We start from the raw sequence: 27,960 nt of genomic DNA, 5'->3' as shown, positions 1-27,960 counted from the left end.
CCCGCAGGGGAACAGCTCTGGGATGCCGCCTTCTCCTCCGGTCGCTCCCCCTCCTCTGCTCACACAGGCTGCTCACAAAGAAACAACTAATGATTGACTAATTAATTAATTATAACTAATTTAACCACCGCATCCTGTTGATTAACAGGGAGCTATCAAAGGCTCGCACACCCAGGGCAGCCTCACAAGCTGCTCTTCCTAGCAGGGAAGGAGAAGACAAAGCGGCTCCCGGTGCCCCCAGACCCTCCCACGGTGCCATCGGGGGGTCCCGACACTGGGAAATGTGGGGGCATCGCCGTAATGGGACGGGTGACACTGGACAGCCAGGGTCCTGCTCCAGGGAGTCACCCACCCACCTCACTTCACCCCGAACCCCGCGGCACCGATGCTGTAAATATGGGGGGGCACGCTAGGACAGCCGGGCTGATTCCCAGCGCCTGCAAACTGCCCCCCAACTTGGGGGGGCAGCACCCTGAACCCACCGACCCACCGGGGAGAGTATGTATGGGGATGGGGCACCCCGGGGGGTGCTCAGGACCTCCAACCCACCCCCTCCCAGTCCAGGAACCCCCTCCCCACTGCTCCATTCCGGGACATGCAGGGAGGGGGCATGCAGGGTGCTGCTCAGGACCCCCAACACGCCCTCTACCCCCCTGCTGGCACCCCCCATCCCACCTGCACCCCCTCCCCACCGCTCCATCCCGGGAGGTGCAGGGAGGGGGCACGCAGGCTGCTGCTCAGAGCCCCCAACCCCCCCTCCTCCCTCGGTGGCACCCCCCACCCCACCTGCACCCCCCTGTGCGGGGCTGAGGGGAGGATGTAGGGGATCAGGGCACCTCGGGGTGCTCCTCAGGACCCCCCCTGACCCCTAACCCCTCTTTTTCCCCCCCCCAGGGCGCCCCCTCCCATCCCCACCCCCCCGTTTCCCCCCGGCTCAACAGGTACCGACCCCGCGCTGCCCCCTCCGCAACTTCCAGCGTCCCCAGCTCCGCGGGGAAAGTTTGCGAGCGGAGAACTCGGGGGGCAGGGGGCTGAGGGGGGTCGGAGCCAGGCTCGGAGCGGGTGTCCCGTCCCCCCCCCCCCCCCCATCCCGCCGCCATCGCTCCCGGCCCCGCGGCGCGGGGGATGCGGAACGCGGCCGCATCCCGGTGGTCCCCGGGCTCCCCGCGGAGGGAAAAAGGGGGGGTGGGTGGGAAAGGGAGCGTGGGGGGGGGGGGTCTGTCCCGGTGTTCGGGGGACTCACCGCGAGCTCCCAGGGCGGCGAAGGCGGCGGCGGGCCCGGCGCTGGGTGCGCAGGAAGGAAGAAGGAGGGAATGAGGCAGGGCTGACGTGAAGGGATGCAAAACAGCTCCTCCTAACCCGCCCGCCCGCGGCCGCCCTTTATCTCCCCGCCTCACAACCCCCCCCCCACCCCGGGCGTGTTTCCCCACGCCCCGGGACCCCCCGAGCGGCCCCCGCCCCGAGCGCCCCCCGCCCGGCACCGGCGGGGACCCCCGGGACCCCCCGAGCATCCCCCGCCCCGAGCATCCCCGGCTCCGAGCATCCCCCGCCCCGAGCATCCCCCCCCGGGACCCCCCGAGCCCACGCGGCGTCTGTGTCCTGGGAGCGAGTCCCGCTGGGTTTGGGGGCTTCGCACGGAGCAGAGGGACCGTGGGAGCAGGGATGGGTGGTGGGAGCAGAGAGACCATGGGTGTAGGGATGGGTGGTGGGAGCAGAGGGAGCGTGGGTGTAGGGATGGGTGGTGGGAGCAGAGGGAGCGTGGGTGTAGGGATGGGTGGTGGGAGCAGAGGGACCATAGGTGGAGGAACCGAAAGAACTTTGGGTGTAGGGATGGGTGGTGGGAGCAGAGGGACCATGGGTGGAGGAACCGAAAGAACTTTGAGTGTAGGGATGGGTGGTGGGAGCAGAGGAACCCTGTCTGTTAGGGTGGGTGGTGGGACCAAAAGCACTACGGGTGTAGGGATGGGTGGTGGGACCGAAAGAACTATGGGTGTAGGGATGGGTGGTGGAACCCTGCGTTTCCATTTGGCTGCTGGGAATTGCTCGCCTCCACGTTGATGCATGGGAAAGATCACCCACATCCAGACATCTCGCAGGGGTTGTGTTATAGGAGCTGATGGTAAGGCTCCTCTCTTCCCCAAAGAGAATGGGGTGAGTAGAATTTGGGATGTTGCAGAAATCTTATGGTCTTGTCTTGGGGGGATGCTGTTCACCCCCTCCTGAGAGGCCAAGGCCGGCTGCGGTGGATGGGGCAGTGGCAGGTCCCCAAAGGGAGGGATGGGGGCTGGAATGCAGCCTCAGAAGGGGAGCGGTTGGAGAATGCCAGGCATGGCCAGGAGGCAGCAACTCTGGCTCCCATCGCGAGGAGGATGAGGGTCTCCTCCTCATGGAAGAAGGTGTACATGACTGCAGCCAGGATTCGGCTGGTGTGTAGGGAGACAGAGATTCTCATCTCCATGGAAGCAGGTGGAGCTGGACAGACTAATCAGAGTGAAGAGTTTGTCTAAAAACACAGTCCTTTGTCTGGGAGATGCGCTTCTCCTTTCCAGGGGATTCTGTGTTCTTCGGGGAAAATGGATCCGTCGGAGCCGCCAGTGCCTGCGCTTGTGGTTTCCAACATCTACGTGGGTTGGAGTGGCAGCCGAGGATCCCCACACGTCGTCACTGCTGTCGGACACGCGTCCAGAGACCAGACCTGGTGGATGCGAGCGTTGCCCTAAGCCGGCGTTTCTCACCTTGGGTTTGCAATCCTGCCACACCCTGCGAGCGTCGCCAAGGACGGAGTTTGCCTGCGCAAATGCTTGTGGATATAAAAGCGTGAGAAATGAGATCGGCTCCGTGCAATTCCCGCAGCTGCGAGAGCATCCAGAGCACTGGGCGCACGCGGTGGGACCAGGCTCAGCAGGCACCGCGGCTGGAGGGAGCTGGGGCAGCAGAGATGGGGAGCGGCGCCCCACGACCTCGGCCCGTGGGGACGTGGGGACACGAGGCTGCAGCTGCTTCAGCCGATTGTCACACCGGGCTGGGAGCGCCCACAGCCTCTCTCGGCTGAGGGATACCAGCCACCCGCAGAGGTCTCAGCCCGTCAGGAGTGGCACAGGTGAAGCTCAGCCAAAGGTGAGCTCCTCGTTGGAGGCCCGGCCAACGGGCACCCCTTGGAGCAGCTCCTCACGTGCCTCCCTGTAACATCACAGCCCAGCTTGCCTTTATCTTGCAAGAACTCCTCCTGCCCAGCGCTTTGGGCCCCTTCTTGCCTCTGTTTTGGTGACCCCATGCTCTGCTCCAGCTCCATCAGGACCGCAGTGGACATCCCGCCTCTGGCCCAGCGACGCAGCCGTCTCCCACCGCTTCCAGGGGTGCAGCTGAGCTGGTGACCCCGCGTGGGGCACAGCTCGTTAGTCTGCTGACAAGGACCTGGCATGGACCCGTGCCGAGAGCCCCGGTGGGATCAAGACCCGTGGTGTTTGCTGCTGCCCCATGGCCTGGGCTCCCGCTGCAGTGGTGACGTCCTCGTGCACCGTTTCTCATCCTGATGCCCTCTCCACTTCTCTGAACCCCGTGCGCCTCAGCATCCCTCCAGTTTCTTCCCTGCATACCCTGCACTCCCCAAGCATTAACACAAAATCCCTGCTCACAGCTGGCCTGGTTGTCTGCACCCTTTCTCCCTTGATTATTCCACTCCCTGTCCCCATTAAGGTGTGGATCTTTATTTTCCCGTCTCCCCCTTCCATCCAGTTTTCTGTACAGCACACGAGATCCTTCTCTTGCTGCCCTTGATGTCCAATGCTGCTCTGTGCTCGCTCACACCGTTTTCTTACATTAATCCAGGCTCGTTCACCCTTTGCTCCTTGGTTTTTGATTTCCTGGTCCTTATAAAGCACCCAGAGCAACGACAACGGTCACTTGGGATTCATTCTCCGTTCCCTCCTCCAAAACCCCTTCAGTTACTCAGGACCTCAAACCCACTTTGATCAGCGGTGCCGATGGAGCAGCCGCATTCTGGGGGCCGCTGGCTTCTGTGGGGGGACCCCCTCTGCTCCCGGTGAAGCCAGCCTGGGCTGGTAGCCCTGGGCTGATGCTGGTGCCCTGACCAGCCCGGGCTGGAGTGGGAGAGGAGCCCAGGGGAGCAGCACCATGAGCAGCCCCGGGAGCAGCACCCCAAGGCACCGAGGCCTGGGGGGAGCCCTGGGGCTGCAGGCTGGGGGAGAACAGGGGGGGCTGTGGGGGTGCAGCCTGGGGGAGAACAGGGGGGGCTGTGGGGGTGCAGCCTGGGGGAGAACAGGGGGGGCTGTGGGGTGCAGCCTGGGGGAGAACAGGGGGGGCTGTGGGGTGCAGCCTGGGGGAGAACAGGGGGGGCTGTGGGGGTGCAGCCTGGGGGAGAACAGGGGGGGCTGTGGGATGCAGCCTGGGGGAGAACAGGGGGGGCTGTGGGGTGCAGGCTGGGGGAGAACGGGGGGGGCTGTGGGGTGCAGGCTGGGGGAGAACAGGGGGGGCTGTGGGCTACAGCCTGGGGGAGAACGGGGGGGGCTGTGGGGTGCAGGCTGGGGGCTCGGGGGGGGCCGCGGAGAGCGGGGGGCTCAGCGCCCCCTTGCGGCCGCGGGTGGCCCTGCAGCCCCGGGTCGCGGTGAGCGCTGCCGGGCGGCGCGCGGGCCCTTTAAGAGGGGACCCGCCCCCCAGCCCCCGCGCGGCTGCAGCGCCCCCTGGCGGCGGGACCGGGGCTCGGTGCGGAGTCCCCCCGTGGAGTCCCCGCGGTGCCCGGTGCCCGGTGCGGTCGGTTCCCGGTGCGGTCGGTTCCCGGTGCCGGAGCGGGTCGCCCCGAGCGCCGCCCCCCCCGTTTCCGGCCGCGGGTTCCGGCGGGAGGAGCCGCCGCCCGGCCCGGTTCGTGTCCCGGTGCCGCTTCCTGCCCCGCCGGGATGATCGGCGCCGTCCTGGTGTTCAACAACCACGGGAAACCGCGGCTCGTCCGCTTCTACCAGCGCCTGGTGCGCGGTGGGGACCGGGAACCGGCACCGGGAACGGGATGGGGACGGGGTTGTGGACGGGGACCGGGATGGAGATGGAGACAGGGAACTGAGACAGGGACCGGGATGGGAGTAGAGACAGGGATTGACAGGGACCAGAACCGGGACTGGGACCAGGACTGGGACGGGGACAGGGACTGGGATGGAGATGGAGATGGGGAGAGGGACTGGGACTGGGACCAGGACTGGGATAGAGATGAGGATGGGGAGAGGGACTGGGATGGGGACTGGAACTGAGACTGGGACGGAGATGGAGACAGGGATTGACGGGGACCAGAACCGGGACTGGGACCAGGACTGGGACAGGGACTGGGACTGGGATGGAGATGGGGGGAGGGACTGGGACCAGGATGAGGACTGGGACCAGGACTGGGATGGGGACAGGGACAGGAACAGGAACAGGGACTGGGATGGAGGTGAGGATGGGGAGAGGGACTAGGATGGGGACTGGAACTGAGACTGGGACTGGGATGGAGGCAGGGACAGGGACTGAGACAGGGGCCAGGATGGAGACAGGGACAGGGAGAGAGACTGGGACTGGGATGGGGATGGGGACAGTGATGGGGACAGGGACTGGGACCAGGACTGGGACGGGGCCAGGAACTAGGATGGGTACTGAGATGGGGACAGGGACCAGCTTGGGGCTGCCTGTGGGGCTGGGGAGCCCTGCCTGGTCCCTCGGGCTGCCCCTTGTCCGCATCACCCGGAGCCGTCCCTGCGGTGTCGGGGCTGGCCAGGAGCTGCCAGCTCACAGCATCCCTCGGGGGTAACCGGGAGCCCCCGTCCGCACACCCATGGGTGCTCGCGTCCCTGCAGGCGGAGGAGGTCCAGCAGCAGATAATCCGGGAGACTTTCCACCTGGTGCTGAAGCGGGATGAGCACATCTGCAACTTCCTCGAGTGTGGCAGGTAACCCCTGACCCCTCGGCCGGAGCTGTCGCCTCGGCCGGGACTGTCCCCTTGGCCAGGAGCTCCCTGGGGCTGTCCCCTTGGTCCCCTCAGCCGGGACTGTCCCCTCAGCTGGTGGCTGTGTGGGGCTGTCCCCTTGGCCAGGGCTGTCCCCTCAGCAGGGGCTGCCTCCCCCCACCCAAACCCTCTCCTCTCCTGGTGTCTCCACAGCCTCTTTGGTGGCTCAGACTACAAGCTGATCTATCGCCACTACGCCACGCTCTACTTCGTCTTCTGCGTGGACTCCTCGGAGAGCGAGCTGGGCATCCTGGACCTCATCCAGGTTGGTGTCCCTGCAGCGGGGTTTGCTGCCCGAGGGGGGCTGCTGTGTCCCCGGCTCCGGGGCACCTCGTGTCGCTGCCGTCTCGGTGCCCGGCCTTCTGGAAACCACCGAGTAGCTGCTCAGGGCGCTGTGCTGGAGAGAGGGAGCTGCATGAGCCGACACACAGCTCCTCCACCTGGGAGCCATGGGGGGAGGCAATCCCAATGGATTTCTTTAAATAGTAGAAACCTAGAATCATAGAATCATGGAATGGTTTGACTTGGAAGGGACCTCAAAGCCCATCCAGTCCCACTCCTGGGCAGGGACACCTCCCACTGGATCAGGGGCCCCGAGCCCCATCCAGCCTGGCCTTGGACCCCTCCAGGGATGGGGCAGCCACCACTGCTCTGGGCAACCTGGGCCAGGGCCTCCCCACCCTCATTGTGAAGAATTTCCTCCTTATGCCTAGTCTAAATCTGCCCCTAGAAACCTGGAATCGTTTAGGTTGGAGAAGACCTTTAAGAACATCGAGCCCGACCATTAATCATAGAGCAACAGGTTCAAAGGGACCTCCAGGGTCATCTGAACCCACTGTTCTTGGCAAAAGCAAGGGCCATATGAGATGGCCCAGTCCAGTCTTAAAGTTCTGGGGAATCTCCTGCTTCCCTGGGGAGGTGATTCCGGCGGCTGATGATTTTTCTCGTTGTGAAATAGTTTCCTCTTATGACCAGCTGGAATCTCCCCAGGAGTCACTTGTACCCGTTGCTCCTCGTGTTCTCCATGTGACTTCTCCTAAAAAGGGAGTGTCTGTCTTCGTTGTGTCACCCTTTAAACACTGGACCATGGAGATGAGGTCTCCCCTAAGCCTTCGTTTCCCAGGGCTGAACAAACCCTGTCTTCTCACCCTTCTCTCACATGGCTGGCTTCCCTTCCATTCATCTTTGTGACACCTCTTTTTTTCCATAGCAGGGACCAAAACTGAACAGGGTGTTCCAGGAGTGGCCTGACAAGGACTGAGGAGACTGGGATAATGTCTCCCATATCTCTGACAGCGATGTCCTTGTTGGTCCCGTGGCCGCGCTTTGCCACAGCAGCAGCATCCTCTTCACTCACATGGAGATTGGTTCCCACCAAGACCTCCAGGACCCTTTCCATGCAGCTGCTCCCCAGCCTGTGCTGCATTCCTGGGTTGTGTTTTCCCGGGTCCAAGACCTTACATTTGTCCCTGTTGAATTTCATAAGGTTAGCCCTCTTCTAGCCTTTTCAGCTCTTCCTGCAGGGTGTCTGTCCCTTTCAAAGTGTCCACTTCCCTGCTCAGTTTGGTATTGTAGAACCATAGAGTGTCCTGAGTTGGAAGGGCCCCACAAGGATCATTGAGTTCAACTCCTGTCCTTGCACGGAGCAACCTCAACATTCACACCGTGGGGCTGAGGGCCTTGGCCAAAAGCCTCTGGAATGTTGTTGGGTTTGGTGCCACGACTGCTTCCCCGGGAGCTGTTCCAGTGCTCCACCACCCTTGGGGTGAAGAACCTTCTCCTAATGTCTAACCTAACCCTCCCCTGGCACATCGTTCTGCAATTCCCTCGGGTCCAGAAAGAAGAGCCCAGCACCCGCTCCTCCTCCTCCCCTGTGATGAAGCTGCAGAGCACGATGAGGTCTCCCTTCAGTCTCCTCTCTCCAGGCTGAAGAGACCAAGTGGCTTCATCCACTCCTCAAACCGCTTCCCCTCTAAATCCTTCACAAACTTAACAGCAAACTAAACAAGAGTTAAACCAGCGCTGCCAGCTCCACCACTGAACCACATCCAGGAATGCCACATCTCCATGTGTTTTAAATCCCTCTAGGGATAGGAACTCCACCCCTTCCCTGGGCAGCCTCTGCCAGTGCTGACAAGCCTTTCTGGGAAGGAATTTGTCCCAATATCTTCCCCTCGCACAACTTGAGGCCGTTTCCTCTCATCCTGTCAGTTGTTCCTTGGGAACAGAACCCAACCCCGCCTGGATCCGACCTCCTTTCCAGGAGCTGCAGAGATCGAATAGGTTTCCCCTCAGCCTCCTGCAGCCCCTCAACTCCTGGGCTTCCGACCCTTCCCAGCTCCATTCCTCTTTTCTGGACACGCTCCAGACCCTCAGTGCCTTTCTTGGAGTGAGGGGACCAGAACGACAAGCGCCTTTTTGGAATTCATTTCAAGCGCTGTGGATGTGTAAAGGGACCTTTGCTAAATCTGGCTACTGGCCGGCGGGAGCGTGTCAGCCCGGAGCTGGCAGGAGCTGCTTGTCCTGCTTGGGTCACCTGCTCCCTGATCACACATTTCCCATAACTCAGCCCCAAGACACGGGACTAGGAGCAATCCCAGTGCCGCTGTCCTGGTCACTGTAGCCACCCTGTCCGGGTTGGGGCTGCAGCACATCGCGGTGGCGGAGTCCCGTGGTTCAGTGCCCTTGACCTTGTGCCAAGCCCCTTGAGCTGGGTTTGCACCCCTGCAACGAGAGGGTCTGGGTGTGTGGGAGCACGGCTGCGGCGAGGGAGCACCTTCCACGCTGACCGAGTTGGCCAGAGCCACGCATCAGCTCCTGCCACCGGTCCCGGGCCAAGAGAAGCTCTTTCACTGGCAACTCTGGGCTCCTCGCCCTGGTTCCCGTGGGGCAGCGAGGACCAGCACCAGCGCCCACGATCTCCTGACTCACGCTGTCGCCGCAGGGCTGGGGTCCCGGTCAGCCTGTGGCGCTGGGCTGTCTGTGTTTGCCCTGGGAATGGGCACTTTCTGGCTGTTGCAGGGATGTGGGGTTGCCGCGAGGGATTTTTTTCCCCGCTCAGGGCAGCATCCTGGGGCACAGCGAGGATGCTCGCAGATTTTGTGCCTGCAGACCCTGGGGTCTCGTGTGGGAAGCATCATCCTGTGCTCTTCCCCTACTGACCTTCCCTTCCTGCTACTGCAGGTGTTTGTGGAGACGCTGGATAAGTGCTTCGAGAATGTCTGCGAGCTGGACCTCATCTTCCACATGGACAAGGTGGGTTGTAGGTTCCGTGTGCTCGTCCAGCGCCTCGCTGCCCCAGATCCCCAGAGCCCTGTGCTCCTGCAGGCAGGAGCCAGCCCAGCCTCGGGCTCTGGAGCTCTTCAGGGGAGGCTGTTGGTGCGTTAGGGGTAATTGTTTGGATTGAAATCCTGGGGGGAGGGGGATTTGTCAGTGTGAGGTCATCTTAAGCTGCTGACATCATGCCCTTCAAGAGATCCGAGCTGGTGGGCTCTGTCCCGAGCCCTCCCTGGGTCAGCAGGCTCTTGGCTCACGCTGCTCACCCTGCTGCCGGCTGCATCGCTGTGGCAGGGCTGTGCTTGTGGGCAGGTGATTGCCACCAGTGCCGTGAAGCCCTGTAGGTGACAGGGATCTGCGCTGAGGCTTTGCTCTTGGTCTTTGGCACTGCCCGGTGCCACTGGAGCTGGGAAGGCTCTGGAATTGCACAGGGGATTTTGCCTCCTCTGGCTGTGGGACCCATTGAGAGCGTTGTTGACATTTTACCAGAACTGCAGGAAAGAAAAGGGAGTGTTTGGAATACAAAGTGTTTGATAAACTTTCCTTTGAGCCACAGCCTTTAATGCTTCCTCCAGCTGGGTGGAGTTTCTGGGCAGAAACCTCTTCAGTCCTCTCCTAGATGGGGCTGCAGATAGCACGTACTGTGGTGAGAAGAGGCTTAGCCCAGTGTGCTGGGCTGGTGTTGATGTTGATAAGGGCTTTCTGCTTTTGTTGAAGGCAAAACATGGCAACAGAGAAAGAGAAGTGGAAAAAGATCAATAAGGCTGTAAAACGTTCCCTTTCTGTTGGTGATTCCAACTCATGAACGCTGTCAAGGGTAAGCAAACCGCTTCAGGGAGTGATCTGGATCGTCACCAGGGGCTGACAAAGTGAGACTATGACTTCAGCCTTTGCTCATCTGTGACCTCTCCGAAGTGTTCCAACATTGATTGTCTTGTCAGCAAGGCGCCCTGATCAAAGTGAGAGAAGGGTGAGGAAGGAGGAGGCCAGGAGGAAGGAGGAGTTCCTGCGGGAGAAGTGATGGCCACCGCCCAGGTCACCTCTGGCCACATCTGGGGGAGGATGCGCTCTCCGTTTCTTTGTGCCATGACCAAGACCCGGCGGCTTTGCCGCCACCCAGCCTGAAGAGATTCCCATGGGCTTGTTTGTTCTGCCAGCAGGGGCAGGGAGAGCATTTCCTTGGAACTTTCCTGTGAAACGCTGGGCTCAACGCAGAATGGAGGTGGGGAGGTTTTGCCAGGAGTGGCCCTGGGCTCCGTCACCGCAGGCTTGTTTTCATCCCCTGCCACCTGGCCTTGCCTGCCGTCCTTGGCTGCTGTCGCTGACGCTCTCCTCTCTCTCTTTGCCATCTCTTTGTTTCCGAGCTGTGTTTGTGCTGAGTGCCCACTTCCAAGAGCTCAGCTGCAGACGGGCAGCATTAGGGTGCTGGGAACACGCCCGTGTCCCACTGGTCCCCAGGATCCCTTGGGATGCTGGGCAGGGCTCAGGGCTGCAGCGCTGCCCCGGTGCTCCCGCGGAGCCCTGCCTCCAGGATACCTGTTTGCCCAGAGCTGTGCCGGGCACGGTGCTCCTGTCCACTCTGGCTGATGGGCTGCAGAGCTTGTGAGTGACCGACTGGAGGAGTGAGGCCAACATCAACGGGAAAGCGCTGAGCTGTGAAGCAGAGACGTTGGCTGTGAACGTCCCTGTCCCAGCGGGCTCTGACGGGGATCTGGGTGCAGCTGTGGGTCCTGCCGTTTTCCCTCATTGCCCTAAGAGGCGCCTCACGCTCCGTGTGCAGCACGGGGTGCATGAAGTAGGAGCCGCTGTGGGTGTCAGGTGCAGTGGGCTGGGGAGGCTGCAGTGATATTGGGGTGTTTAGGCTGCTGGCTTTGGAAGCAGCAGCCTCGGAGCTGCGGGGATCCCTCTTTCGCAAGGGCAGGCTGGAGCCACAAAGCCATGGGGGACTTGGAGGAGGCTCTTGCCCAACCCCTGCCTGGGCTTCGTACCTTGGAGGAGAACGTGACTTTCGTTCCACAGCTGCGAGTTCATGGAGAGGATGTGGTTTGTTCAGGAAATGCTGTGTTTCACTTGGAAAACAAAGCTTTCTTGGGATTTCTGCCCTGTTGGTTTTGGTCCAAATTGGGCCAAGGCCAGATCTTGGAGGAACATTTCCTGAAGCCCAGATGCTCTCCTGTTGCAGGAAGTTGCTGGCGCCAACCTCTGCCGTGTTTGCCAGGGTGGGCTGAGCTGAGGCTGTGCCACGGGACAGCTTTCCCAGTGCCACGCGTGTCCCAAGAAGGTGCCGCATCACCGAGGCTGCCCTGTGCAGCGCTGATGGTGGTGGAGCCCTGGCAGAGGCTGCCCAGGGTAGTGGTGGGGTCTGTGTCCCTGGAGGTGTTCAAAAACCACGGAGTTGTAGCACTTTGGGACATGGTTTAGTGGGAATGGTGGGGCTGTGTTGGTGGTTGGACTGGCTGAGCTGAGAGGTCTTTTCTGACCTTAACTATTGCTATTGCTATTGCTATTGCTGTTGCTGTTGCTGTTGCTATTGCTATTGCTATTGCTATTCCTATTCCTATTCTATTCTTTGATCCTGCATCCCTTGCTGCTCCTGGTGCTGTCGGAGCAGGACAGAACCCACAGGGAGCCTGGGGACGCACCAGGCTGGCTGTTCGCATGGAGCTGACCTTCTGCCTTCTGGCAGGTTCTCCAGCTTGCTTTATTTTTCCAGCAGTGCCCTGGCAGTGTTTGCTAGGCAGTGCTTGGAAGCACAGGTGCCCTTGTGAAGCCATAAAACAATATAATATCTTACCCATCTTCCTCTAATAGCCTCTTTCATGGATGTGGCTAGGGACCCATAAATCCATTATCTGCTGTGGTCCTTGGGAGCTGCTGATTTAGCAGGGGAGTGCGGGCGATGGAGTCGAAGGTGCGTTGTGGCCCTGCTATTCCGTGTTTCCGTGGATCTCAAACCATGATGGGCCCGTTCTCCTGCTGGTTCTCCCTGGTGGGGGCTGGCGGAGGGGAGCAGCTCTGAGGCAGCTCCGTTTCACCCCTGGAGCCAGCAGACGTTGGAGAAGGGAGCAGAATCACAACAGTTTTCTGCTGGTCCTGTGTGTGTCACAGCCTCATTTTTCCTAAGAGAAAGGGAAGTTGGGCTCTGGCCTGGCTCTCTGGGTAGGATAAAATGGTTCTGGGAAGAAGTGTCTGGTGGCTCTGGGAGGCCCTGGGGTCTTGGCTGCTCCATGGGCTCCTCTCCAGCCTGGAGCTGCGCCTGAGCGTGACCCAGGTCCACCTCAAGGAGATGTTGAAGGTGGCACAGCCAAGGTGTGGTGGGTCAGACCTGGCCTCTCTAGGGGTGACATTTGCTCCTGCTCCTGTGGTTAAATGTCCTCTAGAGCAGAGGTGTGAGCAGTAAGTGGGTCTGCCGGACCTCCCCGTGCTGAGGACCAGGGCTCCCCTCTTGATCTCCAGGTTGCTGGGGCTGAATTTGCCTCTCTTGGGCGAATGTCAGCCCCCGATGTGCTTCCACACCAGCCTGCAGGCACCCGGCCAGCAACTGGGTTCACAGCCTTCCCCTCTCTTCTCTTGCAGGTTCACCACATCTTGCAGGAGATGGTGATAGGCGGCATGGTGCTGGAGACCAACATGAACGAGATCGTGGCGCAGGTGGAGGCCCAGAGCAAGCTGGAGAAGGCAGAGGTGAGCGGCGATGCTGCAGCTCTGCCCCGTGCGAGGCTGCGAGGAGGGGCAGCCTGTGTGGGGCAACCCCCGTATCCCTGCTCTTGGCGAGAGGGACATCCCTGCCCCAGCTCTGCTCCGTGCTCTTGGGGAGCAGCCTGTGCGTGTGAATGATGCTTCCCATCAAGGTTAATAACCTGAGGTAGGAACAGTTTATTGCCCCTGTTTGTGTCATCGCTGGGGAGATGCAGCTCCGCGCTGTCCCTGCCACTCCCCGGGCTGTGCCAGTAACGGGAGTGGGTCCGTCAGCGGGGTGGGAAGCAGCTATGGGGGTTGATCCCCAGATGTGGCCGGGTCTGGGGGCTCAGGAGAGGCGGGACAGCCCCGGCAGGGCAGGGTTTGGGGGTGCTTCTGCGGCAGAGCCCAGGGCTGGGGTGGGAGCAGCCTGAAGCCCCTCGCGGTGGGGCTGGGGGCGAGGGGCTGGCGGTCACCGCTCCTTCCTGTTGTCAGGGAGGCCTCTCGGCCGCTCCTTCTCGCGCCGTCTCGGCTGTGAAGAGCATCAACCTGCCGGAGATCCCTCGCAACATCAACATCGGAGACATCAACATCAAAGTGCCCAACCTCTCGCAGTTCATGTGAGCGAGCCGTGACGGGGAGCGCTGCCCACGCGTGCGGCCGTGGCTCCGCGGGGCAGCCCCTGGCCCTGCTGGGTCTCACCGTGGGATCGGCTGCTGCCGGGAGCTGTGGCGGGGCTGTCTGCCTCTCCATCACCTTGGACCTGGGCTCCATTTGGCTCTCTGGTCTCCCAACAAGGGTGGCCTTTCTTCCTCTCCCTTGTGGATGCACAGCCTCTCTCCTCACTCTGGGGGGAAAAGCCGGGTCCTGTCTCTCCTGGCATTCCTGGTTGTGAAAATGCACCTGTAGCCGATAGCTCTTGGAGGGGCCATAGGTTGTCATCTCCTCCATCCTCCCCAGGCTGGGCTGCCCCATGCTCTACCCAGTGTCCTCCTGCCTTCCCTGCTCCTGCTGGCTGCGCCTTCGCCCCAGCCTGGAATTGGTGCCGGGGTAGCTCATCCGAGGTCTGATTCCTGCTGGGGTGGGAGATGCCTGCAGTGCCCGCTGCTCGGGGGCCTCCTGGCACATGTCCCTGTGTCCCAATAAACCAGCGTGTCCCCCCAGTCTGTCTGTGGTAAGTGCTGCTGGCCCAGGCTGGGGGACACTGATGGGGTGGGAAATGGGGCTCTGGACCCCAGCTGGGGGTCTGGGGGCGGCGGGGCTGGTCGTGGGGGCTGTGGTGAGTGTGGCTGCTGGGGACAGGCCAGGCAGTCGGGTCCCCAAGCAGCAGGGCTCCTTGCGCACCAGCCATGGCTCCATCTGGCCACCAGCCTCCGGGCTGGCTCGGGGGCCCTTTCCTCCGCTTCCCCTCCAGGCTGAGCTCCCCCAGCTCTGCCTCCACTTCCCTCCCTGGCGGGTGACTCCGCCTGGAAGGAATCTTCCTGCCGTCCCTGCAGCCTCCCCTCCCTGCAGCTTAACCCTTCCCCAGCTGGCCAGGAGCCACCACCTGTGGCTCATGGGGTCAAGGAGCCAGGCAACCTGCTTCTTCCTCTCCTGGATCAGCCCGCATCCTCCTCCTCCTCCCGTCGGCTGCTGAAGCAGTGTGATGGAGGGAGCAGGTGAGCGATGCTCCTGGCTGTGTCCTGAGGCTGGGGCACGGGGTCTGCTGGGCACTGGGAGGGTTGGAGAGGAAAACTCCAGCTTGCCCTGGGGCAAGGATCCAACCATGTGTTCACTGGCCCAGGGACGCGGTGTCTCCTCCATCCCTGGAGGTGTTCAAGGCCAGGTTGGATGGAGTCTTGAGCAGCCGGTGGGAGGTGTCCCTGCCCGTGGGTGATCTTTACAGTCCCTTCCAACTCAAACCGCTCTGTGATTCTAGCATTCCGTGACCCCAGCAGGCGCAGCCCCAGCCTGTGAGACCTGGCTCCTTGGGGCTAGCTGCTGAGGAACCCTGGCATCAGGGACATCAGCGACTGTGAGCTTAAAGATTCCAGTATTGCATGTATGCCGGGGCAAGCGGATGCTTGCCCCGGCATACATGCAATACTGGAATCTTTATGCCCACAAGTGACCTGGCTAGAATAGAGGATGGAGTGTCCCAAGGAGCTGTAGCGGGGTCCCCAGACCCCTCCTGCACCCTGAGGCGAGCTCGGGGGGACACGAAGCATCTGCAGAGCTGCCCAGGGGCTCGGTGCAGGGTCTGGAGATGTGGCTGGGGGTCCTGAGGCTGGCTCCCGTCTCCGCTCAGTGACTCCCATGGGTGCTGATGGTGCTGAGCTCAGCCAGGGTTTGCTTGCTGTGGGTTTGCGTGGGTTTGCTCAGCCAGGATTTGCGTACCCACTGCCTCCAGGCCCTCCGTTCCGTGGGAGCGGGGATGGAGCCTGGCACCAGCCCAGCCCCGGGTACCTGGCATACAGCAGCCAAGTGTTTACCCTGCGGAGCGCAGGGCGAGCCGAGTTCCCAGCAAACCATCCATGCCCCGACCGCAGCCCCACAAGGACCAGGACATTGCTGAACCCATCGCTGAACCCATCGCTGCCGGAGCAGGAGGTGCCAGGTGGGGCTGGGGCACGGGGTTCTGGGCTGGGGGCGCTGAGCGGGGGGCACCCCCAAAGTGGGGACACCGTTCCTGGGGTGCCTGGGCGCTCTGGGTGCGACGGGGAGGGGGCTGCTGGGGGATGGTTTGGCCCCTTTCCTGCCACCTCTGGTGATAAGCATGCTAGCCGAGGTTGGTGTCAGGGAGGGGACCCCCAGTGGGACCCTGCAGGGATTCGGGGTGTAGGGGCTGGGGGTGGTTTGTGCCCAGCAGTGGGGCACTGTGGTCCCCAAGCTGCCTGGGGCTGGCAGGTGCCTCCAGTGCACATCCCTGAGTGACGGTGTCCTGCCATCCAGGGGTCTCACAGATCCGGGGACCTGCAGCCCAGGGATCCTGCAGCCCAGAGATCCTGCAGCCCAGAGATCCTGCAGCCCAGGGGTTCCACAACCTGGGGGTCCTGCAGCCTGAGGGTTCCTGCAACATGGGGGTCCCACAACCTGGGGATCCTGCAGCCTGGTAGTTCCTGCAGCCCAGGGGTTCTACAACCTGGGGGTCCTGCAGCCTGGAGGATCCTGCAGCCTGGGGGTTCCTGCCACCCAGGAGTCCCACAGTCTGGGGATCCTGCAGCCTGGAGGATCTTGCAGCCCAGGGGTTCCACAACCTGGGGGTCCTGCAGCCTGGGGGATCCTGCAACCCAGGGGTCCCAAAACCTGGGAGTCCTGCAGCTGGAGGTCCTGCAACTCCGGGGGTCTCACTCTGCCTGGGGCTGTAGGCGCCTTCCCCCAGCAGAGCCCCCTCGCCCCGTCCCCACACCCGATGTGTGGGAGCCCTTGCTGGGGCTGGGGTCCCCCGGGCTGGGGTCTGTGCCCCCCGCAGCCCCCGCCGCCCGGTGCCCGGTCCGGCCAGCAGCCCAGGGGTTAAGAGGGTGAGGAGGTTCGGGTTACTTCCCTTGCAGCTTGAGGAGGAAACTTTCCTGCCGCTGCTGGGCTGCTGAGCTAGCGGGGCTGAGTGGCGCAGGCAGCGCGCAAATAGAGCGCACGCAGGGGCGCAAGTAGGGGCGCAAGTAGGGGTGCAAGCAGAGTGCGAGCAGGGGTACAGGCAGAGATAAAAGCAGGGTGCAGATAGGGGTGCAAACGGGTGCAAGCAGGGTGCAGATAGGGGTGCAAACAGGGGTGGTGCAAGCCGGGTGCAGATAGGGGTGCAAACAGGGGTGGTGCAAGCCGGGTGCAGATAGGGGTGCAAACAGGGGTGCAAGCAGGGTGCAAACAGGGGTGCAAGCAGGGTGTGCTCCTGGGTGAGTCGGTGGGCCTGGGGCTGGGGCAGCCAGGAGTCCCACAGGCCCTCGCCCCCCTCAGCTCAGCACAGGAAGGTGAGTGGGGGCAATGCTGCTGCCCAGACCCCCGGGGGGGACAGAACCTCGTGCTGGGGGGTCCTGGGCTGCGTGGGTGCATGCAGGCACCGGCATGAGCTGTGGGCTTGTGTGTTCAGGGCTGAAGGGTTTGTGTACGTGGGGGTTATAGAGGTGATGTGTGATGAGGGAGGGTCTTGGGGGATCCATGGGGGTGCAGGAGGGTACAAAGGGCTCTGTGTCGCGTGTGCGTGCAAGGTTTTGGGGAGCGTGGTACTAGAGCCTTAAGGGAACTGGGCGTCTGCCTGGGTGACACCCCACATCGCTGCCCCAGGTGTTTGTGTGTGGGATGTGGGACACGCGTGTGCGCTCTCTGCACGGGCTCCGTGGAAGGGGAGGCTTTGTGGTGAGGGTGCAGGAGCCTGCGTGCTCCTGGGCTTTGGGGCGCGGGTGGCACAGGGAGGGGGCTCTGGGGGGCACAGGGCTGGCTGGTGTTAGTGGGGGAGAAGCACATGAGGGGCTCACAGTGAGGCTGTGCCACGGTGGGTGCCAAGGAGCTCTGTGTGGGGAGGGTGCTGAGCTAGGGCGTAGTGTGCCCGTTGCTGCGGGATGGAGGGTGTGCGGGGTGCTGCCCCAGCCATAGTTTGGCTCTCACTGTTCCTCAAACCTGGTGCCTTTGGGACCAGGGCAGCATCCCGAGTCCGCTCTGCCAGGTGCAGTGATGCCGGCGGGTGCAGCTGGGCCCTGCTGCGGGCGGGGACGGTTCCCTGAGGACACCTCGCAGCCTCTTGCCTCATTTGCCCCTTCCCCCAGAGCTGTGGCACCCGGCAGGACCTGCCCTTATCACCCCCCTGCAGAGTTTACACCTGAGAAAGAGAGTTTCTATTTCCAGGGTGAGATGCAGCACCTCCACACCCTGCTCCATGTGGGGACTTTGCTCCGTGGTGCCATCTCTGCCACCCAGCCTGGAAAATCCTCTGGCAGCGCTCCAGGGCCAACCTGCAATGCCGGGGGGGCTCGGGATGCTCGCCCTTGCTTCCACGGAGACCTGTGTGCCCCTGCCCCATGTGCCAGCGCCCGCGCCCCGGCATGTTTGCTTGGTTGCAGCCGGCCCTGGCTGGGGCTCCGTGCCGTGGGGCGCAGGTGACGTTGTGCCTGTGGGACCCGCAGCCTCCGAGCCGCGTGCGGCGCTGGCTGGGACCCCCAGCTCGCCCAGGCTGTGGCTGGCGGGGTGGCGAGCGCAGCTGCCGTGCCCGTAGGCTGCTGGGTGCCCGTGGCTGGCAGCCGTTGGCACGTGCCTGCTCGGGCTAGGTTCACGGGACCTGGAGTTTAACCTTCAGGTGCGAGGGGTGCGAGGCAGGCCATGCAGCCTTGGACTTTGAGAGGGCTGTGGGCAGGGTGAGCCCCTCCCCAGCGTGGCCCTGGGCTTCGTCTGCACTGCTGTGGCCCCTCAAGACTGCAACGTGCACCCTCCTGCTTCTCCTCTGCTGTGCGCCCAGGGCGAATTGTGCCCCAACCAGGGCGAGCTGTGACCCAACCAGGGCGAGCTGTGACCCACCGTGGGTGCAGGCGCTGGCCGCTCCCATTGTGCCCTCAGCCCTGCTTCCCCACAGGCAGAGGGGCAGCTGAGACCCCTTGGTGGTAGCGTAGACCCCATTACTCAAGGGCAAACAGGGCGGCACTGAGCCAGGGCCCAGGCTCCGGTGCTCGTGCCAAGGTGGGGATGTGGCCACTGGCCGTGACCACCTGCTCTGTTCCTCCTTTCACAGGTGCTTGAGAAGGATCCCAGCGACCTGGCGCACAGCCGTGCCCGCTCCCTCGCTGCCCATCCCTGATGGTGCAATCCCCAGCCGCGGGCTGTGCCCCTCGCTGCAGCGGCGCTGGGTGTTAGAGCTCCTGCCGTGCCGGGAGGCGGGTGGGTGGAACGCTCATCCCCTGGGCTGTCACTGCTCTGAGCCTCATGGTCATTTAATAATTCACCCATTAACTTGGACTAATAAACCTTGTGGGAGCAAGAGGCTAAAAGCCGTGCCGGCCGGGCAGCACCTCCTTTGCGAGCACTGCTCCTGCGGCCTCGCCATGGCGGCTGGGTTCTTCATCAGCAAGAGCGTGGGCGTCGTGGCCATCGTGCTGGGCCTGGGGGCGGTGGCCACCATCATCGCGCTCTCGGTGGTGTACGCGCAGGAGAAGAACAAGGTGACGAATCCTGACACCGCCACCACCGCCACCACCACCACCACCACCATCCCCACCACAACGGTCGCCCAGATCTGGAACCGCTGGAGGCTGCCAACAACGCTGGCCCCGGAATCCTACGAGGTGACCCTGCAGCCCTTCCTAACGCCCAACGCTGACAACATGTACATCTTCAAGGGCAACAGCAGCGTAGTCTTCGTCTGCAACGAAGCCACCGACCTCATCCTCATCCACAGCAACAAGCTGAATTACACCATGCAGGGCTCCTTCCACGCCTCGCTGCAGGCGGTGGACGGCTCCAGCGTGCCCCCCATCACCCGTACCTGGCTGGAGACCCCCACCCAGTACCTGGTGGTGCAGCTGGGGGGGCTGTTGACTCAGGGCCGGCGCTACCGGCTCTTCAGCATCTTCACCGGGGAGCTGGCCGATGACCTGGCCGGCTTCTACCGCAGCGAGTACACGGATGAGTCGGGTGTCAGGTAGGGAGGGCAGGGAGCCAGGGCAGGACAGCCTGGGGCTGGTAGAGGGCACAGGATGCGTTTGGGGCTCCTCTCCCAGCAGGATGTGTGTGGGGAGCCTCTGTGACCCCTGCTGCCCACACGCTACCCCAGCGAGGGGGGGAGCAGGGAGTGAAGGAGCCCGGGGGATGCCAGCACCTATGAAGCCCCCCGGGCACTGACAGGATTTGCTTGCAGGAAGGTGGTGGCCACCACGCAGATGCAGGCGGCCGACGCGCGGAAAGCCTTCCCCTGCTTCGACGAGCCGGCCATGAAAGCCAACTTCACCGTGACGCTGATCCACCCCTCCGACCACACAGCCCTTTCCAACATGCCCGTCAAGAGTGAGTGGGCTGAGGGAGCCCCGGCGGGGGTCCTGGGTTCCAGCGGGGCTGCGCAGTGACCCCCCCTCCTCTGCTCCCCGCAGGCAGCTGGCAGCTGCAGGTGAATGGGGAGAGCTGGACTGTCACCAACTTTGAGACCACCCCCAGAATGTCCACCTACCTGCTGGCCTTCATCGTCAGCGAGTTCACCCACGTGCAGAGCACCACCTCGGGAAACGTGCTGGTAAGCTGGGGGGCAGCCCCCGTCTGTCCAGGGGTCCCAGCACAGCCAGTGACTGAGCCCCCCCATCTCTCTCCCCTCCAGATCCGCATCTGGGGCCGCCCCAAAGCCATCGCCGAGGGCCAGGGCAACTACGCTCTCCAGGTGACTGGCCCCATCCTCAGCTTCTTCGAGAACCACTACAACACACCGTACCCGCTGCCCAAGTCCGGTGGGTGCCGCGGGGCAGCCGGGGCGCCGGGTCGAGCCGCCGGCCGCGGGGTGGGGGGCATCCCTCCGGCACCACGGCAGCCGTGCACCAACCAGAGACCCCTCCAACCCCCCAGACCAGGTCGGCCTCCCCGACTTCAACGCAGGAGCGATGGAGAACTGGGGACTGGTGACCTACCGGGAGAACTCGCTGCTCTTCGACGATGCCTACTCCTCCATCGGCAACAAGGAGCGGGTGGTGACCGTCATCGCCCACGAGCTGGCGCACCAGGTACCCGCGGAGCCCCCTCGCCCGTCCCACCGGCTGGCCGAGCCCGGCTGACGCGGTGCTGTGCCCCCCGGCAGTGGTTTGGGAACCTGGTGACGCTGCGGTGGTGGAACGACCTGTGGCTGAACGAGGGCTTCGCCTCCTACGTGGAATACCTCGGTGCCGACTCGGCGGAGGTCTCCTGGGGCATCGTGAGTGCTGGGAGCAGGGGGTGCAGGGACCCCCTCTGCCCCCACGGCGCTGAGGCGGGCGATGTTTCTTCCCGCTGCAGAAAGACCTGATGGTGCTGAACGAGCTGTACACGGTGATGGCAACGGATGCACTGGCCACCTCCCACCCGCTCTCGTTCCGCGAGGACGAGATCAACACCCCGGCCCAGATCAGCGAGGTCTTTGACAGCATCGCCTACAGCAAGGTGGGTGCTCGAGTCCTGCGGGCAGGGGTCCTGGAGGATGAGGTGGGCTGCAGGGGGGCTCTGACCCACCGTCTCTGCCCCACTGTCTCCGTAGGGAGCGTCAGTGCTGCGGATGCTCTCCGACTTCCTCAGTGAGAATGTGTTCAAGGAGGGTTTGCAGGTGAGGCATCTGAGCCGCAGTGTGGGGTGGGTGTCTCGTGGCAGGAGCTCCTCTCCTGGGTGCTCTGCGGGTGTCCTGCAGCCCAGAGCTGCCCCTGCCCACCCGTCTCTCTTGGTGCTCTCCTGCAGTCCTACCTCCACACCTTTGCCTACGGAAACACTGTCTACGCGGACCTGTGGCTTCATTTGCAAGAGGTGAGAGTGGGCTGGCTGCTCCTGGCTGCTCCCCCCGACCCAGTCCCATCCCCGCCGCTGCCCGGGCTCTGGAGGCTGTCCGCTGGCACAGGGGTGCAGTGACAGCTGACCCCCACGCCCCACCCCGGCACCCCTGGTGCTGGTGCCCACGGCGCTGCCTTCTCCACAGGCTGTCGAGAAGAACAGCGTGATGCTTCCTGACAACATCAGCAACATCATGGACCGCTGGACGCTGCAGATGGGCTTCCCCGTGGTGACCGTCGACACCCTCACTGGCACCGTCAGCCAGCGCCACTTCCTTCTGGACCCCGACTCTGTGGTGGAGAGACCCTCTGTCTTCAAGTGAGTAGGGTGGGGGGCGGTCAGCGGCCGGGGAGGCGGGGGGCTGTGGGGGGCTGTGGGGGGCTGTGGGGGTGAGGGACGGTCCCACTGCCTTCCTGTCCCCGGCACAGCTACACCTGGATCGTCCCCATCACCTGGATGACGCCTCAGAGCACTGGGAACAGGTACTGGCTGACCAAAGTCTCAGGTATGGCACACCCTGCCCAGGCCTGGGGGTCTCGCTGCCACCTCCTTGCCCCAGCGGAGTTCAGGGTCCCCCAGGGGGGCAGCTCTGGCTGACCCTCCTCTCCCTGGCACCAGAAACCAATGACCAGTTCAAGGTGAGCGGCCCGAGCTGGCTCCTGCTGAATCAGAACGTCAATGGGTACTTCCGCGTCAACTACAACCAGGAGAACTGGAACCAGCTCCTCAACCAGCTCTCCACCAGCCATCAGGTATCCAGGGCCGGGCGGGACGTGGGCCCCCACCCCATGCTCCCCGCTCAGGGCTGCCCTGAGATGCCGTCCTTGCCTTCTCCCAGGCCATCCCTGTGATCAACCGCGCCCAGATCATCGATGATGCCTTTAACCTGGCCAGGTGAGCGGTGCCGACTGCCCGCGGTGCCCAGCGCAGCGAGGAGGACGGGCAGGGTGGGCACCCTGGGAGCGGCCACGGGGCCACGGAGCTGACACCGCCCTCGCCCCTTGAAGGGCCAAGTATATCAATGTGGACTTGGCTTTGAGCACCACGCGGTTCCTGAGCAAGGAGACGGAATACATGCCCTGGGCGGCAGCACTGAACAACCTCCAGTACTTCCAGCTGATGTTTGACCGCAGCGAGGTCTTTGGAGTGATGACGGTGAGCAGTGCTGCCCGCCTGGCCCCGCCGGTGCCGGGAAAATGTGGCGAGGGGCTGTGTCTGCACACCGGTGCGGCAGGGGGCTGCTGCCGCTGCCACTGGGTGCTGACCACCCTCCTGTCCCCCAGAAATACATACAGAAGCAGGTGACGCCCCTCTTCAACCACTACAAGAACTTGACCAACAACTGGGCCACCATCCCCAGTGGCCTGATGGACCAGTGAGTGCAGTGACTCTGGGGCCAGGCGGATGCCCCAGTGTCCTCCGACCTCACCGCGATGGTGACCAGCCAGTTGGTGCCCGGCTGCCACATGCCGGTCCCCAGCCCCCCGCGTCCCCTCTCTGCCCAGGTACAACGAGATCAACGCCATCAGCACTGCCTGCTCCTACGGCATCACCGAGTGCCAGGACCTGGCCACCAGCTACTTCCAGCAGTGGCAGAACAACATCAACAGCAACCCGTGAGTCCCCGGGGAGCCGCGGCGGGTGGCTGGGCACGGCAAGGGGCACCCAGCTGAGACAGCTCTTCTCTCCCACAGGATCGCCCCGAACCTGCGCTCCTCCATCTACTGCAGCATCGTGGCCACGGGCGGGGAGGTGGCCTGGGACTTCATCTGGGAGAGGTTCAGAGAGGCCACGGTTGTGTCGGAGGCTGACAAGCTCCGCACGGCGCTCGCCTGCAGCAAGCAGCCCTGGATCCTCAAACGGTGGGTGCGGGGGTCCCGGGTGGGTGCCACAGCGCTGCCCCCCACCAAGCCCTCACCTGCCGCTGCCTCCCCAGGTACCTGCAGTACACGCTGGACCCCAGCAAGATCCGCAAGCAGGATGCCACCTCCACCATCAACAGCATTGCCAGCAACGTGGTGGGGCAGTCCTTGGCCTGGGACTTCATCCGTGAAAACTGGAGGACACTCTTCAGCCAGTGAGCACTGCATGGAAGGGTTAGGGGGGCTGCAGGGGGTCGGCTGGGGCAGGCACCAGCCCCTGTCTGCCTGCGCCCCTCATGGAGGGGGTGGCACCAGCCCTTTGTGCGGGGTCAGGGCAGCCTCAACCCCTGCTGCTGCTCCTGCTGGGGACCCCGGCTCAGCCACCCCTCTGCTCCTCCAGGTACGGGGGCGGCTCCTTTTCCTTCTCCCGGCTGATTTTAGCAGTAACCCAGAGGTTTTCCTCGGAGTTTGAGCTGCAGCAGGTGAGGCGGATGCTGGCAGGGCCCGTAGGACCAGGGACCCCAGCCCCGGGCACAGCTCCGCACCGCTGGGGTGCCTTGTGACCCACCCTTTGCCAGCAGTCCCCGGGAAGGGAGCTCCAGGCCCTGGCATGCCCAGGGCTCCGGGCACCTTCCTTCCCCATCCCAGGCTGCCAGGGGTGCTGTTGGGGTGCCCAGAGCCCTTCTCCATCCCCTCTTCTCCCTGGCAGCTGGAGCAGTTCAAGGCAGACAACCAGGACATCGGCTTCGGGTCGGGGACACGGGCGTTAGAGCAGGCACTGGAAAGGACACGTGCCAACATCAACTGGGTGAAGGAGAACCAGGTCACAGTGCTAGCCTGGTTCCAGGGCGAGACGGCCAGCTAGCCGTGTGGCCGCGATGCCACGCAGCCTGCTCGCTGCCCGCCTGGTGCCGGAGGGGCTGGCGGGGGCCAAACCCAAAGCTCCTGCCGCCCACATCCCACAGGACCCTCGCCGCTCCCCAGCTCCACACACTCCATTCTCTCCGTCCCCAACGCTTCCCCCCAGTGTCCCCTGCCCGGCCACGTCTGCTTGTGAGGGGCAGGGGCACCGCCTGTATGATGGGCAGCGCGGACGGGACAGGGGGCTTTGGGCTGGGGGGTCCCCGCTGCCCCCGGCTGCCCGGGGTGGCGCTGGGCACTGCGGGTGAGTGCGGACTTGGGGGAGATGTAAATAAAAGCTTGCACATCAGCTTCGCCAGTGGCCCAGGATGCTGGGGAGCACGGGGGGTGTTTGGTGGCTCTGCAGCGTGGCCAGGGGGGGCTGTGTGGTCAGGAAGCGCCTGGGACCCCACAGTCGGCACGGGGCGGGGGCCGGGTCCGCGGAGCCCCCCGGGCCGTTAGGAGCCTGGTGCTAAGTGGCTCTGGGGGCTCTGCCGACGCCAGGCCCTCCGTCTGACGGCTGGGTGCGAGCTCTCCTGCTGGGGCCCCCTGCGCCCACACAGCGCCTGGCGTGGCCGCTGCACCAGGGCTGGGGGCCTCCGTGCCCCCTCTGCGGCTGGACACCCTGGGGTGCCCCCCAGGGGTACCTGGGTCCCTGAAGGGATGGAGCTGGATGGTTTGGGCACAAGGATGGGTTGGGTCCCTCTGTCACCCCAGCTCTGGGGACGTGGGAGCTGCAAGGTGGGCTGGGAGGGGGCACTGGCTGCTCTGCAGGGATGTGCAGGGGGGTCGCTGGTGCCCCACGATGAGCATCACCTCCATCCCCGGGCTCTCCCCTGGCCCCACAGACCATGAGGGTGGGGGGCGCGGGAGCTGGGAAGGGGGCCGTGGGTACCTGGTGGTGCGCAGGCAGCTGGGAGCTGTGGGTCCTGGGGGGTCCCGTGTCCGTTGGTGCTGCCCAGGGAGGCTGGAAGGGGGGCTGCAGGCGCCGAGCAGCAGGAGGAAGCCACCCCAGTGCCCGTGCGGCATCTCTCGGGGGGCTCCTGCGTGGTCACTGCTCTGAGGTGGCACGGGGGCGATGACCAGGATGCTGAGATGGAGCCAGGAGTCCTGTGGGGACTCCAAGGGGGTCCCCATAGCAGGAGCGCAGGAAGGTGACCCCCAGGCTGCTGTCCCCGTGCCCAGAACCCCAAGCACCTCTGCGGGGGTCCCCGCCACTGGGGTGCACAGGGCTGACCCCAATGTCCCCATACCAGGCGCCCCGTGCAGCTCGGGGGGGGGGGTTCCCATCGCAGCCACGTATGGGGGTGACCCCCAAGCTTCTGTCCCCATGCCAGGAGCCCCGTGCAGCTCGGGGGGGGGGGTCCCCGCAGCAGGGTCACAGGGGGGTGACCCCCAGGGCCCCGTCCCCGCCGCAGGAGCCCCGTGCAGCTGCGGGGGGGTCCCTGCTACGGGAGGTGACCCCCATCCCACAGAGCCGGGGGGCGCAGCAGTGGGGCGGGGGGTCCGGCCGAGGCTTTTCGGGGGGCCGGGCTGCAGGTGACACCTTCGCGACCGCCTGGAGCTGTCAAAACCTACAGAGCCGAGCTGGGGCCGGCCGGGAGCCTGGGAATGCTGGACCCATTTGCGGAGGTGTCAGTTCTGACTCCTCTGGTCCTTAATGGGTGCCGCTGGGCGCTGGGAAGTGTGCGGAGACCAATTCGCACGGTCGTGAGAGCCGCTAACGTGCCGGGCAGCCCCGCACGGCGGCTCCGCAGGGCCAGGGGCAGCGGGAACTTGACCTTGCGGTGCTGGGGCCCTGAGCAGCCAGCCCTGCCACCCAAGGGTGTCCCCACACCTCCCTTGCCCTCTGCCCAGCGCTCAGACCCAGGTCTGGGCATCCCCGGGGGCCCTCCCGGCTCCATCCAGCCTCCCGGGGTGGGGGGCTGCAGGGACGGGGCAGCCAGCCTGGTGCCCTGGTGGTGGGACCCGCATGCTCCCAGCCCAGGAGATGTCCCCGCACCCCTCCGTGCTGCCTCACCCCCTCTGACCCCGCAGGATGCAGCCCGAGCTCTCTCAGCTCCTGGCCTCTCCTGCAGAAGCAGGAGGCATGGCCTGAGCGTTTGGGGGTGCCCCCTGGGCTGCCCCCCCTGCGTGGAGCTGGGAGCCTGTATGCTGCCTGCCCCGCTGGCACAAGCCCCAGACCCAGGGTTGGGGACCCCGAGGCAGCGCTTTGGGGGATGCTGAGCCCTTTAGGGGGCTCCAGGGCAGGGTACCCTGTCTTTGCGTGGGCTGGGGAGTGCGGGGCACACCTGGGCACCATCCCTACCTGCTGTCCCTGTCCCAGGGCCAGGAGTCCCGGTGGTGCCAGAGCAGGGACAGCACGGTGCCGTGGGGAGGTGGCAGAGCAGGGACAGTGGGTCTGGGGGCAGCACGGTGCCCTGGGGAGGTGGCAGAGCAGGGACAGTGGGTCTGGGGGCAGCACGGTGCCCTGGGGAGGTGGCAGAGCAGGGACAGTGGGTCTGGGGGCAGCACGGTGCCCTGGGGAGGTGGCAGAGCAGGGACAGTGGGTCTGGGGGCAGCACGGTGCCCTGGGGAGGTGGCAGGAGGCTCTGCTGCTCTACCGGTGCCCTCGCCACGTCCGTGCCCAGTCCCTGTGCCCACCGGCGCCGACGGGAGGGATGTGGTGGGACTCCATCTCCTCCAAGAAGGCTCTGACCCCACAGCCAGCGCCGTCACGGCCCAGCCGTGCTCCAGCACTTGTCTAAACACAGAGGGAGCTGGGAAGCGGCTGCCCAGCGGGGCCGCAGAACTCATTACCCGGGAGCTCATCAGCTAATGAGACCCAGGAGGGAGCCTGGGAATTGGGGCAGCGGGGCCGGTGGGACCCCTGCACGAGGGGTCCCCATCCCCACAGCCGCCCCCACCCTGCGCCCAGCGCTGCCCCCGGGGTGGGCGCCTCGTCCCGCTGCCCACGGGGTCCCGGGCCGCCCCCCCGCCCGGTCCCTGATGTGTTTTCCGTGCCTCGGCCGGGCCGGGTTTCCCTGGAAACCTTCGCACCCGCCGGCACCGACACCTGCGGGGCCTGGGAACGCGGCGGGGGGGCCCCTCCCAGCCCCCCCGGCTGCCCCACCGCGGCTGCACTGGGGCTGGGGGGCAGCAGTGGGGCTGGGGGTGCAATGGGGCTGGGGGGGTGCAATGGGGCTGGGGGGCAGCAGTGGGGCTGGGGGGGTGCAATGGGGCTGGGGGGCAGCAGTGGGGCTGGGGGCGCAGCAGTGGGGCTGGGGGGGCAGCAGTGGGGCTGGGGGGGCAGCAGTAGGGCTGGGCGGTGCAGTGGGGCTGGGGGCGCAGCAGTGGGGCTGGGGGGGGCAGCAGTGGGGCTGGGGGATGCTGTGGGGCTGGGGGGGCAGCAGTGGGGCTGGGGGGGCAGCAGTGGGGACTGCAGTAGGGGTTGTGGGGCTGCCGTGGGGTTTGGGGTTGCAGTGGGGGCTGCAATGGGGGTTACGGAGCGGCGCTGCTGCTGCTCCTGGGGGGTGCAGGAACACCTAGACCCCACATCCAACACCCCCGCAGCCCCCGTGCGGAGCCCAAGCCCCCTCCTCACGCTGGGGCTGGGGGCTGCGGGGAGCCAGGGGGTGGGCGGCTCAGAGCATCCTCACACCGCCGGGGTAAAATTCGTCACCCTCCTGTTCAAAGCCGCTGCCCTCGCCCCCCCCCCCCCCGGGCTTTGAAGCGCTGCGGGTGCCGCCTCGAAAGGTGCCACTTCACACCTCGGAGCCCGCATAAAGCCGGGGCGAGCGAGGGTCCCGGCGCACGGTGCCCCCAGCC

The 27,960-nt window shown here is 64.5% G+C and overlaps 3 protein-coding genes across 4 annotated transcripts in view; 2 read left to right on the top strand and 1 right to left on the bottom strand.

The window, feature by feature from the left end:
* Positions 1 to 1,368, bottom strand: part of ZNF710 (zinc finger protein 710) — a 28,971-nt gene extending 27,603 nt beyond the window's left edge. For both annotated transcript variants that reach the window (XM_069866615.1, XM_069866617.1), the window contains exon 1: positions 1,244 to 1,368. The gene's annotated coding sequence lies outside the window, so the exon portion shown is untranslated. The remainder of the gene's footprint in view (positions 1 to 1,243) is intronic.
* Positions 1,369 to 4,754: 3,386 nt separating this feature from the next.
* Positions 4,755 to 14,103, top strand: AP3S2 (adaptor related protein complex 3 subunit sigma 2). The gene is made up of 6 exons (XM_069866739.1): positions 4,755 to 4,982; positions 5,838 to 5,929; positions 6,140 to 6,251; positions 9,170 to 9,241; positions 12,839 to 12,946; positions 13,436 to 14,103. Exons 1-6 carry the CDS (start codon positions 4,914 to 4,916, stop codon positions 13,562 to 13,564), a joined length of 582 nt encoding a protein of 193 aa, XP_069722840.1. The 5' UTR covers positions 4,755 to 4,913; the 3' UTR covers positions 13,565 to 14,103.
* Positions 14,104 to 15,067: 964 nt separating this feature from the next.
* ANPEP (alanyl aminopeptidase, membrane) lies at positions 15,068 to 24,463 on the top strand. The gene is made up of 21 exons (XM_069866697.1): positions 15,068 to 15,536; positions 18,633 to 19,538; positions 19,755 to 19,900; positions 19,984 to 20,123; positions 20,205 to 20,331; positions 20,447 to 20,601; positions 20,676 to 20,789; positions 20,870 to 21,013; positions 21,108 to 21,173; positions 21,302 to 21,367; positions 21,537 to 21,709; positions 21,820 to 21,896; positions 22,010 to 22,143; positions 22,230 to 22,285; positions 22,399 to 22,546; positions 22,675 to 22,766; positions 22,897 to 23,007; positions 23,086 to 23,253; positions 23,328 to 23,468; positions 23,654 to 23,735; positions 23,963 to 24,463. The coding sequence occupies exons 1-21, from the start codon at positions 15,454 to 15,456 to the stop codon at positions 24,116 to 24,118; spliced, it is 3,285 nt and encodes a 1,094-aa protein (XP_069722798.1). The 5' UTR covers positions 15,068 to 15,453; the 3' UTR covers positions 24,119 to 24,463.
* The last annotated feature ends 3,497 nt before the right edge of the window (positions 24,464 to 27,960 follow it).

Source organism: Phaenicophaeus curvirostris, chromosome 12 (assembly GCF_032191515.1).
Source record: "Phaenicophaeus curvirostris isolate KB17595 chromosome 12, BPBGC_Pcur_1.0, whole genome shotgun sequence".
In the NCBI taxonomy this organism is placed as follows: domain Eukaryota; kingdom Metazoa; phylum Chordata; class Aves; order Cuculiformes; family Cuculidae; genus Phaenicophaeus; species Phaenicophaeus curvirostris.
This window is presented reverse-complemented; position numbering and strand designations above follow the sequence as displayed.

Excerpts from the sequence above, each read along its gene's own strand:
- AP3S2 (XM_069866739.1), top strand. The coding sequence starts at position 4,914 with ATGATCGGCGCCGTCCTGGTGTTCAACAACCACGGGAAACCGCGGCTC. Across the intron at positions 5,930-6,139 it reads AACTTCCTCGAGTGTGGCAG|CCTCTTTGGTGGCTCAGACT; the intron begins GTAACCCCTGAC and ends GTGTCTCCACAG. Across the intron at positions 9,242-12,838 it reads TCATCTTCCACATGGACAAG|GTTCACCACATCTTGCAGGA; the intron begins GTGGGTTGTAGG and ends CTTCTCTTGCAG.
- ANPEP (XM_069866697.1), top strand. The coding sequence starts at position 15,454 with ATGCCCCGACCGCAGCCCCACAAGGACCAGGACATTGCTGAACCCATC. Across the intron at positions 23,254-23,327 it reads CAGCCCTGGATCCTCAAACG|GTACCTGCAGTACACGCTGG; the intron begins GTGGGTGCGGGG and ends CTGCCTCCCCAG. Across the intron at positions 23,736-23,962 it reads CGGAGTTTGAGCTGCAGCAG|CTGGAGCAGTTCAAGGCAGA; the intron begins GTGAGGCGGATG and ends TCTCCCTGGCAG.